At 50.2% G+C, this 13,071-nt stretch overlaps 1 protein-coding gene across 6 annotated transcripts in view; it reads left to right on the top strand.

Annotated features, from left to right (window-relative positions):
- The window catches only part of CHST13 (carbohydrate sulfotransferase 13), a 60,630-nt gene that overhangs the window by 20,420 nt on the left and 27,139 nt on the right, over nt 1–13,071 (top strand). For 2 of the 6 annotated variants that reach the window (XM_075432819.1, XM_075432816.1), the window contains exons 1-2: nt 7,946–8,034; nt 10,326–10,627. In XM_075432819.1, coding sequence (XP_075288934.1) covers nt 10,462–10,627 — 166 coding nt within the window. In that variant the 5' untranslated portion in view covers nt 7,946–8,034; nt 10,326–10,461. Of the gene's footprint in view, nt 1–5,874; nt 6,008–7,927; nt 8,035–10,325; nt 10,628–13,071 lie in introns of those variants that run through there. The other 4 variants (XM_075432822.1, XM_075432823.1, XM_075432821.1 and 1 more) reach the window with 2 other exon arrangements.

The raw sequence follows: 13,071 nt of genomic DNA, 5'->3' as shown, positions 1-13,071 counted from the left end.
GGATATAGAAAATAACAAGACCAGATCAATTGGACCTGGGGTTCTGGTCATGAACAAGTCAGTGTAAACAGATTGAAGTCCAGGAAACAGGACTTCTCACAGAAATTTCTGAGCAGTCTTTGCTACCTGCTCTGCTCCTAAGATACCAGGTTGGTCTGGGTTATTAAGTGACAGGCTATCAAGCAAATAAAGCCCAGCTTAGAATAATCTATTTTATACCTTTTGTGAAGGTATAAAAGCATGCTCTTAAAAAATCTCTTTCTATCAAATGTATGCATAGACTTCCTGGACGTGGTCCCTCGGCTGGGATAAAAATGAATACAGTCTCTGAGCAAATTCTTACAGCAGCCAAAGATCTGGCCTTTTCATTACAGGCTTCGAACTAATAATTCTGGGCTTGCAAATATACCAGCAAAGGCGCCGTGCCTGTGTGGGTAAACACTTCCTCCCTCTTAGTTATCACCAGCTTCAGCCATATGGTTAAAAGAGCGCAGTGCTCAAACTGCCCCGAAACATGGAGAGATCTTCTGATGGCATCTCCAAGCCCATTTCCCCATTTTGGGAATCTTCTGAATGCAAACTGTGCCCGGGCTCCAACGAGAGGAGTTCTTGTTCTGACATGCTGGAACTACAGTAGCAAGGTCACCATATGGTGCAGGTCTTGTGCCCATCTCACCTGCCACTGCTGCAGAAGTCCAATAGGACCTTGAATGCAGACAGAGGTTTAACTGATCAAGGACTACAAGCACTGGCCTCCCAAATACCGAAAAATAACTGTGAGGTTTGGTGTTATCCAGAAATGCAGACTCTTCATTGTGTCCCCCCCACAGCTGTAGATGGTAGGAAACCAAGATGCAGGCTAGTATCTCCCATTCTAGAAGAGCTTCAGGGGAGCAGGTAGTAAAACTCAACTCACTGGGTCTTGATGCTTTGCAAAGTGTTCGAGAGTTAGCCACTACACCAGATAAACCTCTTCTCTTCCTTACCCTTTGCCTGCCTCACCCAGGGGATTTCTGTCTGGGCAAAGGCGTTCCTGGGGACCAAGGCTGGAGCTCCCCATAGGAGAGGAAGGCTGTCACAAGCCTCTCTCATTCTCCGCTCCAAATGCAAACTGTACTGCTGATAGTGTGCCTGCAAAATCGGTCTCTCTGCATCCTTGTGCACGAAAACCACTCTTCTCTCCACCCCACAGAGTAGAGTGTGTACAGTGAGTGTTTGTTTCATGAAGGGGTTTTGAAACAAATTTTGGATAGAAGTGTCACTTCTCCTTGTGCACAGCTGGAAGGCATCACGATGTTACACTGATGAGTGCAGTGAAAGGGAGCTTGGTGGTGTGCTCCTGTGGCCTTTACTGGTTTTAGATGTTCATCAGTGTAACAGAAGCTGGCAGCTCCTCCACTGCCTGTTACTTGACTTGAGTACCGTGGGTATCTTGTTCACGATGCTACAATAGTCGAAACGAAGAGATACTCTGCTTTTCTAGAAGCTAACAGCAGCTCCCAGAGGCAGGCTGCCTGGCTGTTGTTTACATGGATGGTGTCCAGCACTAGTGCAACCAGACTACCCAGTCAAAACATGTTGGTGTGCACGTGGCATCTCTATTCACCAGTCTGAGTGCCGCCATTTCCACCAGCGGAAGAACCACATCCCCAGAGAAGATGTCCCAGTCCTGGCGTGGATCTGGCCATCACAAGAAGGGCTGGTTTTCTTTGGGGAAGACTGACCATGACTTGTTTTTAATCCCAAACTCAGGCAGTGGGGCAGTGCTCGTGATCCCCCAGGGACTTAAATACTGCTGTGCCGCACCGTGAGGTGATGCAGCAAGGCAAAGGCTGCAGTCAGGCTTTTCCGTCTGTTCAGAAAATTACAGACTTGGGCCCTTAAGAGCCCATCCTTCCCTGAGGTATTTGGGTATATAATTACAGGAGTATTTGTATTTCTTTTGCCCCACAGTAGCATTTGGTATTATTTGTTGAGATTTGCATCACATGAATGAGACAGAGGATATTTTTACTGAACAGTGAATATTCGGGGGCCACTAATCCTAAGAAGGCTCAAGAGAAGGCAGTTTTGAGTCCTATGAAAAGTCTGGCAGTATACCTGCTCTGACTCAGGTATTTGTGAGCCACGTAAAACTCTATGGGTCCCACCTCAGGAGTTTTTACCCTTCCCTTCAAAGCCCCCATGATGTTGCAGATATAGTTCTTCCTTGGAGGAAGCAACATCTTACGGAATGAGAGAGAGAAATTCCCACTTCCAGAAGGAAACTTGAAATATGTGTTTTTCTTGAAAGACCTATTTGTGCTTGAAATAATACTCAGACTCCTCTTTGCCAGCCACCATAATCAGACTGTAAAAAAGAGCACTGAGTATACAAGTCCCTGCTCTGTGCAAAGCCTTGCTCGCAGGAGATCTCTGTGACAATAGAAAAACTGCTTCTCTCCATCTCCTTCCTTGAGTTGTGTTTCCTTGCGATGCACAGGAAGCTATATATTGAGTTGTCCGCTGTGCACTGACGTGTGATGGGCAGGACCGTAGTGGTAGCTTGCTCCAGGGCTTGACAGGGTTCCCTTGAGCAGCAAGGTCATTAGCTGGCTCCCACCTCAGCCACGCAGCAACGTTACAGCATCCCCTTCTCTCTGTATAACCTGCACGTAGCTGTTACAGGGGTGGCAGATATTGTTGACCGGTTGCGGCTGGTGCTTTGGGCAGCAAGGAGAGAGGCTGCGGCTTTCTGCTGTGAAGGTACAAGAAACAGCAGAGCACGAAGCAAACACCGAGCACAGGAGTCTCGCACTCCTAGTGGGAGGCTTGACAGGCTCGCTGCTCTTGCTGTCGGAAGTAACTGCCGTTCCCAACGCTGTGCTAAGATCAAGGGCAATTGGCTTTCCAGTGTGTATCTATAAATCACATCCCTTCCTCACGTGAGCCTCTAAATCAGACAGCAGCAGAGAACAAGCTCCCAGCTGGTAACAGCCTATAAACTAATGAAATATAAATGCCCGGTACAAAAGGCAAACACGGTCCCTAGTTGCCACCAGAGAATAAAATGGTTGATGGGAGTTTCCATCATACAAACGGCATTTCCAGTAGATGCAAACATTGAAGGCAGAGAGTAGACCTCAGAGCCTGTAATTTGGTTTGCTCCCATCACCACTGGTGCTTTAAAAAGAAAACAGCGGCTGCTTTTTTTTTTTCTTTTTTTTTTTTTTAATTGTGGCAGCAAGAAAGTTAAATGAATGATTTCTGGAAATCTATTTTGACAGAGGCCAGCATTTCACAATGAGAAGCGAGAGCCTGTTTTTTTATTTCTTGGTCCCTAGGAAGATTTCCCAGGAGATCAGGAGATAATTGCAAAAGGATCTCTGGGAAGTGATTAGCATTTTGTTGGGGAACAGAAAGGTCAGCAAGCTATGGAATTAGCCAGGTTACCATATTAACTACTCAGGACTGGATGCTATTTGTGCTATCCTAACCCTGAGTACTTTTTTTTCTGACAAAGGCATATGAACCTGCTTAACTTTAGGCAGCGTACGCTGTCATACCCACCAAATCAGCAGGATTCCCCAGGGTGTGGAGTGTCTTTGGGATCGGCTGCTTACTCCTTGCCCTGGCCCCCTGAGACCAAGGAGATTTCTCAAGGCAGCAGCCCTACTTTGTGTGAACTGGTGGAAAAATCTGGCTGTAGATTTAAAAGCTCCGCCGAGGGTCTTGTTTTACTATACGTGCTTTTAACTCTCCAGTTACCTCTCCAGAGGTATTTAATGTAAATGTTACCTTTTATCCAACCTGTTTCTCTTATATACTGAGCCTGCAAACTTTTGCTCCAGCAGTTAATGGTGAAAAGTCCACCTCAGCGTGATTCTCTGCTGCTTTGAACTAAGGCTGTTGTAAATCTGTTCAAATTGGGCATAAAGTCTAGTGTTTTGATGAAATAATATTTAAAAACGTGCATTCTGCAGGTGAAAAGGTCTCCAGGAGATGGTGGAAAATCTATGCACTGCTTGAGAAAGCAAGTATTCCAGCTTGGTGATATTAGCTGAATTCTCTTTTCCTGGTTAATACAAAAATGTGACAGAACCACGTGCCCTGCTTGTCTTTCAGGGTAAAATGTATTGGTTCCCAGTTATGACAAGGATATGGTTCAGATCAGGTGGTAGGAAAACCTTGGAAAGGTTTGTAGAGCTGGAAGGGATTGCTTGGCAAGATCACAGGATGTCCACCTCTGGGAAAGTTTCAGAACAAGCTGCACCCACATCTGCTCAAGTAGGGGACGAGTTGCAGCTTTGCAAGGTCCCTCTCGGCTGACACATTACAGCGATGCCATAAAAATTAAAACAAAGCATTGAGTGTCAGGACACACTGGGTCTTGCAGACATCCTGCAGACAGGGTGAGGTCTAATGCAGGGCTTAGAAAACAGCGAGATTACCCACAGCCATTTCTCTAAGTGGCTCCCCAGATGTTGGTTTCTGAAGAAAGCCTGTATTGCATCAACGTAATTCCCTACATATCTGCCCAAGCCTTTGCTAGCTTGGGAGAATCTGGGGTCTCCAGCAGCAAACACAGCGTGCACTGGTGCCTGGCCACCGGCAGATGGAGGGCTCACCAGCATGAGGCCAGGGTAACCTATTTCCGTGGCATTCAGGCTCCAGAATGAAATAACTGGGCGCAAAAGCAAAATTGCCCCTAGAAAGGCTCCTTTTCACTCTAGCTGGAAAACCAGGACTTGGAAAGCAGTTCAACAGATTCCTCAGTTTCCAGCTGAATCTAGCTGATGTTTAATTTCCATTCAACATGGTCATCAGACCAAGGTTTGGGGTTAATCTCACTCAGTGGCACCAAGGTCCTGGGAAACAGCAAGGCATTTGTGAGAAACCTCTGAGAAGACAGTAACGAGCACTGCTAATGAGCAGGGAGGGAATCAAGCATGCACTGCACCAAAGGCACAGCAACTCTGTGCAGGCAAAAAGCAATCCCTCTTCACCTACAAGTCAGATGCCAGGCCTCGGCAGTAACAAACCATTTTCCTCCACACCATGTTATTAGTACCTTTTGACCATTATTCTTGGTTATCAATATTGCCTTTACAGTCATAAATAGCTCCAGCCATTGCCTGAACCCCACGGTGCGAGGCACTGTGCAGACAGGGAGCAGGGTGGCCCTCCCACAGGGGTTTCACAGCCTGGCAGGGAAGGAGCCATTCCCAGTCTCTAGCAAATACCCGTTTCTCAGTTCTTCCAATTAACCTGGCAAAGCGGTAGATGAAGAGAGTCAGGCTCAGAGCTCACCCACGGAAAACTGCCACACTTATTTCATATGTGCTGCTGAGTAGTTGTATTTTCATGCGTGCTTTATTGCCTCAGTTATTCTCCAGTCACCAGTGGGGCCTGGGGAGGGGGAGAGGAGGCTTCTCCAATGCAGACTGAATCTGATAATTCCCTTAGAAATAAGCTTGGGATAATAATTTGGGAGCCTGAGAGCTTGGGCTTAATCCTCTGCCATTCAGTGCTTCTGGGGTGACCTCTCCTCTCAGGTAAGCACCCATCACTGCTGTCTGCCTTACGGGCTGGGGTTGTTCTTTCTGTTCTGTATGGTGGGGGTGCAGGGGAAGGGGGGTAGTGTGAGACATCAGCATGTGGGACCGAGGAGGTTTCTCAGACATGCAGCAACAGGCAAAAGCAAAGCCCTGACATTCCAGCAGCTGGTGTCATTGCCACTCAACAGCTCTTGCCATTATGTGCCTCTTCCCCCTTGAAAATGTGTTTGTCCTTCTAAAAAGGGTGTTTTAGCATTGGAACCAATCACATTTGCAGCTGAGTCCAAGTAGGATTCCTACAAAACCTTCATGGCATGCTTCCCCTTACCTCGTCTAGCCCTGCAGATCTGAACAGCACAATTGCCTCAGATTGTCAGAAGACCAGCCTTGCATATCTGATGTGATCAGAGATGGCCCTGCCCCTGCCCTCCGGGTATGAAATACAGACAGCAGTCAGCAGGACTCAACAGGTCAGTGTCTGAGTTTCAACCAGGATGTTTTACTGTATTTTCTTGTAAAGGAATGCCCAACTATGGATGAAGTTTGGTCACTTGGCACTGTTTTTATTTCTTCTGCTGAACTCAGGGAAGTTGGACTAAAGGGGCGATTATTTTCCTTAGCGCTTCTGAGACCCTTGGTCCAGATTTTCTGGTGTTTCAGTACCGGGCGATGCAAATAGTGAAAAGCTCACCTACTGTCTGAGTGCACCTTCCAGCTCCTGAAAAGCTGCTGGGATGGGGCTCCCACTACACAGGCTGGATATGCCTTCAGTCTCTGAACCTCACCCTTTTCCCTTGAGAGGTTCAAGGACTGCAGTGCCAGATGTCACTTTTGCTGTGGTGGACACCCAGAGAACCACTCTGGTCTCCTCTAATGCTGACAAACCCCCTATGTCTTTACTTCCCCCTGCTGTTGTTGGAAACCTCTTCACAAATAAAAATAAAGGGAGGTCTCACCTTGTGCATGTCCATTACAAGGGCAATGCCTGTCAGCAGGTATCAAAATGTACTCACATGCACCAGGCCCTCCTCCCCACCTGGACTCTGCTGGTCCCTTTGTCCCTGGGGTCTCTCAGCCCCTCTTGGCACGTAAGGCAGATCCCAGCTCTTTGCACACTCGCCAACGGGGCCAAAATTGCTGCACCACTTGCAACAAAGCGCAGCCTGCATCTGCAGAGCCATGCCCAGCCAGCAGCCACCAACTCTCCCGGGCACCGTCTGCTTTGCTCCGCGGTGGCAGGGCTTACAGTCCCTCCGTGCACACATTGGACAGGCACAGGGCTCAGGAGCTGAGGTCATCTTTACAACTGGCTGCTGCAGACACTGGTGTGTCTTTGCAAGGAGGTGCAAGTATATTAGGGTCTCAGCCGTGGTCTCATTTCTATTGCCCCTCTCTAGACCATCCAACAGAGACTTTAAAGCGCTGTGTAATTCCACAGCGATAGCTCAGCTTGGCCTGCAAGGCACTGCTCAGGTTCTTCTTTCATTCCAGCTTCCTTCATTGCAATGAATTCCTTCTCCTGGTTTGCGGTCCTCTAAACAAGGGCAGAATGAAGCCCAGCATGTGCACACACCCGGCCTTGCTTTGTCGTTCTCAGTGGCTCCTCCTTTCGCTGTCCTCCTTTTCTTAAAGCCAAGTGTTTTGGGGATGAAGAGAGAAGCAGTGATTGACTGTTGCCAGTGGGAATCCAGCTCTCAGCTTGACTTTTTAATTTGTCAAGTGGCCTTTGAGTAGATCTTGAGTGTTTTACAGAGGTGGGTCAACAGCATTACCGCTATTTGAAAACTGGGGCAAGAGAAGCTCAGAGCTTGTTTCGGCTGCAATTACCAAGCCGGGAGGATAGAGGACGTGGCAAGAGAGCTCTGCGCTCTTGCTAAACTATGTCCTCCTTCTATATAACTTTATTGCTCGAGTTAAAAATTAGTCAGAGAAGTTATTGCTTTCAGCCAAGGTCTGCAGGGCCAGCGGCTTAGCCAGAACGAGAGGTGTATTTTAAGGCCACGAAACTTTGTGATGCTTACGAAGTGCTGAGCAGCCGTGAGGACCCCCCCCGCGCCCTGCCAGCGCATCAGCAACCCCCCCTTCCCCTGCGAGGAGCTCCAGAACCGCCCCGGGGGTCCGCCGGGGAGAAGCGGGCGAGGAAACCCCCCGGCCCCAACCCCCCCCCCCCCCCCCCCCCGCCGCTCGGCGGGGCTGGATGGGCCGAGCGGCAGCCCCGGCGCTGCGGGGCACTGGGGGGGGGGGCGAGTTCCCCTTCCCGCGGCCGGGCCGCGCCGGTGTCACTTCCTGCCGGCGGGGCGAGGCGAGGCCAGGCGGCCCCGGCCCCGGCGGCGGAGCGGGGCGGGGCGGGGCGCGGGGCCGCGGGGCGCTGCGTGAGCGGCCGCCGCCGAGGCGCGGCGGAGGATGCGGCGGGGCCGGGCGCCACGGCTGGCGCTGGCCGCCGGCCTCGGCTCGCTCCTCCTGGCCGTCCTCTACTTGCAGAGCAGCCTCAGCCCAGGTGGGTCCGCGGGACGGGGCGGGTGGCGGGGGCAGGGTGCGGGGCGCCGGGCACCTCCGTCAGCCCCGTGCCGGCTCCCGGAGTGACTTCGGGGCGGGCGGGAGGCGGTCGGGTTGGGGTTGAAGTTGGGGTCCGCCGGCGAGCTCGCCCGGGGGTTGCGTGTTGCTGGGCTGGGACCGCCGAACTTCGCCGCGGTGTTTGCCCGCAGCCTGTGCCCGGCTTGCCGCCGCAATCGGTGTTTTCGCTTTGAAAGGGAGCCGCGCTGGGGGGGGCCGTGTCCCGCTCGGTGCCCCCGCGTCCGGCGGGAGCGGGGCACGGCATCACGGCGGGGCTGGGCTGGGGGTCCCGCAAGCGCCTGCTCCACACCCGCGGGCACTGAAATTCCCGGGGGATCTGGTGGAATTGCTCAAGGGACTTCTTTAGCGTGTGCGCTTAGAAACATCTGCCACGCTGGGGAATTCGGAACTAAAATATAAACAGTTTTGTGCTGGAGGGGTTAGTTGTTTCCCCGTCTGCTTTTTGCTCTTTTGGGGAAATCAGCTCCTCTTTCCTCTGAGACGTTATTGGGTAATTCATGTAGTTTTAACAATGTACTAATGTTTTCTGATTACAGCAGCAATCCATCAATGGGGCCTTTAAAGTTACATCTTAAAATTCAGAAGGCTGATTTGACTGAGACGTTGGTGGAATTTTATCAGTGTGGACTAAATGAAATGCGGTTTGCCTTTTACAGGGGCTGCTCCATCACTTTAATGTGTTTCTTCCTAAAAATAAAAAAAGGCTTAACTTGTTGGCTGAATAAGATTGAAAAGGAGTTAGGTTTCGGCAAGCGTTTGTTATTTGTAGAAGAGCATGTGAAGTCGGTCAAATGAATTCAGTAATCCCGGAAGACCACAATCAGTAGTGTATTCCTTAGTAACTTTTTAAAAAGTAAATGATATATGCATCTTATTTTAGTGTTAGGACTGTTCAGTAAAAAGTGCAGCACTGCATTGGCTCTAACCTCCAGGGCTCCTAGCAGAGAGGGAAGTGTTAGACTGGATTCGCTTTCTAGTATTTGACTGGAAAATGTGGCTCTTTTCAGGACTCTGGTTTTCAAAAGGAGATTTCTGCGTGTCTGAGTCAGCAGAACGTTCTGTGCTTACTTGACTTTGATCCCGTGCATGATCTCAACACAGTTTCACGCAGGGTTCCTGTCAGGTCAGAGCAAACCAGATGATGGTAATGGTGATGGCATCTCATGAGGGGTTTGGGGGATTTCGGTCTGGAACGGTCCCTTGAGAGGCGCTGGCCAGCTAAGGCTTGGGGGAATGCAACACGCTTAATAAGCTGCAGATCTGTTGCCTTGGTACGGGGCAAATGTGATTTTTTAAAGGTCCTGTCGATGGTGATAGGTCTAGGGTAGGATCCTGACCTGGGGAAGCCAGCAGGGTTTGTCACTCAGTGGAAGGCGAGGTGGTAAACGCCCTCGGCAGATTTGCCCCTTAAGGTTCACAACAGAGGTAAATTAAAGTGATATTCATGTTCTCTAAAATCTGGTAATTTTCTAGCTACCTGTTTTTCTCCCTGGGTCCAGCGCCTTCGTTTTTGTGCCATTTCTTTCCCTTATTATTTTTCAGTTTACAGTTTTTCCTTTCCTCTTTAGTTCTTTGAAAAATTCACAGTAGCAGAGGAAAGGTCATTACCAAAAGCAGAAAATAAGCAAGCTAAAAATTGCCTGCTTTTTTTTTTTTATCTCGAAGGAAAGCAAACTAAGGCCAATTACTTGAATTTTAGAAGTCACAAGTTACAATAATAGGTAAACAATTCGCAGACAAAAATGTCATCTTTAAAGTGATGGTTGCCTTGAGGTTATTTGGAGTGCTAGTTATCTGGTGTCATTTGGTTTCTGTACAATAATGAAGAAAAATGCTAGAAAAAGCAGCAGTGTGGTGAGTTTCCCCCGGGAGCAGTCAGATCCTTTTCTCCATCTTCAGCGGGATTCAGCAGGTCGCCTTTCCTGGGCCACCCACAGTTCATTAGGGTGATGTGCTGAATTAATCCTTGCTAACAGCACATGGACATCAAACTGTCCCGTGTCCAGGACATGGAGTACAACAAACGAAGAAAGACGATACAACCAGAAACATCTAAGTTTGAGAGTGCTAAGGGCTCACTCATCTCGGGGAGCAGGAATTACACCCTCCGTCTGCATTTCCCACTTCTAACTCCATCCGGGCGGTTGTGCGCTGGAGCGGTTTGCACGGAACTCGATGGCTGTGCTGAACTAAGGCTTTCTTGTTCTGCCCTAGGAACACCCACACACCAGCGTGTGCTGAAATAACTCTGCTCCTAAATGCCACTGAGTTGGTTATTTTGGTGCTGGGCTGAAGTTGTTTGTACTGGAGTCAGTGGCAGCGTCCGCCGTTGTAGGTTCTGGAGGCAGAAATGGGCGCGGGTGTGTTTGCCAACCCCACTGGCGCTCGGGAGAGGCGAGAGAAGTCTCAGCGCTCGCCGGAGAGAACACCTGCGTGTGGGTTTGTGCGCTTGAGCATGCAGTATCTTCATGTCCCCGGCTGTTTTCTGTCGGCTTCCCTTGCCGCTGGCTGTACCGGTGAGTGGTCATGGGAGGCTGCAGTCCCTGTTCTCCCCTGGCTGCGAGGTGCAGCTGCACCCATGGACTGGCCCCTGCTCACTTCAACTTGGTGATGACCTACCTCTCTGTCCTGTTGGCCTTCAGCTGTCTCGCTCCAGGCTCACAGACACATGGCCAGGGGCAGAATATCTGCATCGCAGCAAGGTGTTAAAGTGGTGCCGAGCACGCTGGCAGGTGGAGTTTACAAGGACTGCCACAGTGGGTGGTTACGGGCTTTGGCTGGAGCAGTCATCCTCAGCATCCCCAGGCTCTCCTGCATCTGGTCTTGTGATGTGCGCAGGTACGCTCAGCTCCTGGGCAAACCTCCATGATCTCAGCTCGGTGCTGGCAGTGACGTGGTCCATCAGGGGGACTTGTTTGTACTGGTGTCAACCCCCGCAGCCAACCAGAAGACCTGGCCTGGCCTCAGCATGATTGTCATCTGTCTTCTGAGTTGGTCTTCCTCTGCTGCCTCCTCCAGGGATGGTGCATCGTTAGTGGTGGCTCCGCTGACTTCTGCACACTGTACATTTGCTGCATAGAGAAGGTGGGAATAAGCAGTGGGGCTCTCGGACCGTTGTTTCATCTGTCTCCGGTCGTAGCATGTCTAGACTGGCACAGCCGTAAATGCTGGAGGACGCTGATTCTTGTCCACGCCAAAGCTTTGGTCACCGCCGTTCTCAGGGGAACTGTGCTGATTTTAGCAACAGTGGGGGAGCTGGGGATGACTATGCTAGTATAGATGTGGGGCTGAGAGAAGGAAGACCATCTGAAGGAGGCAGAAGGAGGTGAGTGGCAGGTGGTAAGGCTCTGTGTTCCTCTGTGTCTGCGGTTTCTGCAGACCTTAATTTAAAGTGCTGTGGGGCCACCCCAGCGGTAGGTCTTTTGGGGGAACTGTGAGTAGGCAAGATGTACTGACATCCAGAGAGCTGGCAGTGTTCAGGCTGCTAGTGAGGGGCCGGAGGGTTGTGTGCGTGAACTTGCAGTCTCCTAAGCAGTTAATAAGCAGCTCCTCCATCCCGAAAGGACATATTTCCTAATAAGAGGCGATTAGGTGCTATACGAAGTATTTTATGTAACCTCCCCCTCTCAAGGCTTCTATCTCTGACCAGTGGTATTTGAGAAAAAATCCCCATGCAATCTCAGAAGTTTTTGCAGGAAGAGGCACCTTTGGGAGCCTGAGGCAAGGAGGGAGAGTGAGGTTCTTCAGCCTGATCCCAAGAGACCCTTGCTTAAGAGCCGGGCCATTCTGTTCTAGCCCCATCCTTCCTGTGTCCAGTCCAGTGACTTGTGCATGCTGGAGGTGACGGGGGGGACAAAACCAGACCTTGCACAGAGGCAGCCAGCGGCACGGGGGGTGCTCCACATCCTGTTATTTCTAGTTTGTTCCAGCACTGAATCACCTTCTCCAAGAAGAAAGAAGGAAAAACCCTCAAGCTCAAAATGCTGCTTTATTTCTGCTCTGGTTCTGCCCGACTGCAGCATCCAGCTGTTGCTTCTTATGTCTTTTTAGCAGCACCTGCATAATGCTGGTTTCTACACTCCCCATGTTCTTTCACCACCTGCTATCGGCATGAGTTGTTGGACTTCCACGGGGCTTTGTGTGTTAGATGTACTCAGCCTTCAGTCTGACTCTTGTCACAACGAGAGATACCAGAACCAGGATCATAGTAGCGCCAGGACTGTGATGCTGCTCCAGAAAGGTCTGCAAGTGGGGAAGCAGCAACATCCCTCTCTCCATCATGATCTGCTCCTCCATCAACCTGTTGGATCTCCTCCAGGCACTGAAAGAGCAGAGCCCCTTCCAGCCACTCCTGAAGTGGAGGTACCACTTCACCAGCCTGGGAGAGGAGGATTAGGGTGTTACAGGAGGATGAGCAGCAATGCCAGAAGCCACACCACCACATGAAGCACGTATCACAGGCAGGATCTCATCGTTCTGTGTGGTTAGCAGCCCTCTGATGTGCCAAGGTGGATACGGAAGATGCACATTGCCACCACACTCTGCCAACTTCGGGATGGTTTCTGCTGCTCAGCCCCGCATCTCTCAACACCAGCAAGTCCTGGAGAAGCTCTTGCTTCTGATCATTGCAAATATGGCCTTTCAAATTTTCTGAGCTATGCATACAAAGTCTGTGGTTGCTCTTGTGAACTCTCGGTCAGCTCCATCCTTTTGCCTAAGGATTTGTCCCTTCAGGAGGGGCCATTATTATACAGATTATAGAGTTTGTAAGTGATTTGACGGAGGTCCCCCAGAGCCCTAGTCCCCAAACTACAAATGCACCTATACCTCGCCTGAACAGAGATACTTACACACTTAGATATTATGATATCCCTTACAAACCAGGGATGTTTTTTTCAGAACAGGAAAGAGCCTATTTTAGACTTCAGTTCCTCCCCATTGTTTAAAGGTATTTTCAGGC

Source organism: Opisthocomus hoazin, chromosome 11 (assembly GCF_030867145.1).
Source record: "Opisthocomus hoazin isolate bOpiHoa1 chromosome 11, bOpiHoa1.hap1, whole genome shotgun sequence".
NCBI classification, from domain to species: Eukaryota; Metazoa; Chordata; class Aves; order Opisthocomiformes; family Opisthocomidae; genus Opisthocomus; species Opisthocomus hoazin.
Note: the sequence above shows the minus strand (reverse complement) of the source record. Positions and strands in the feature narration are given on the sequence as shown.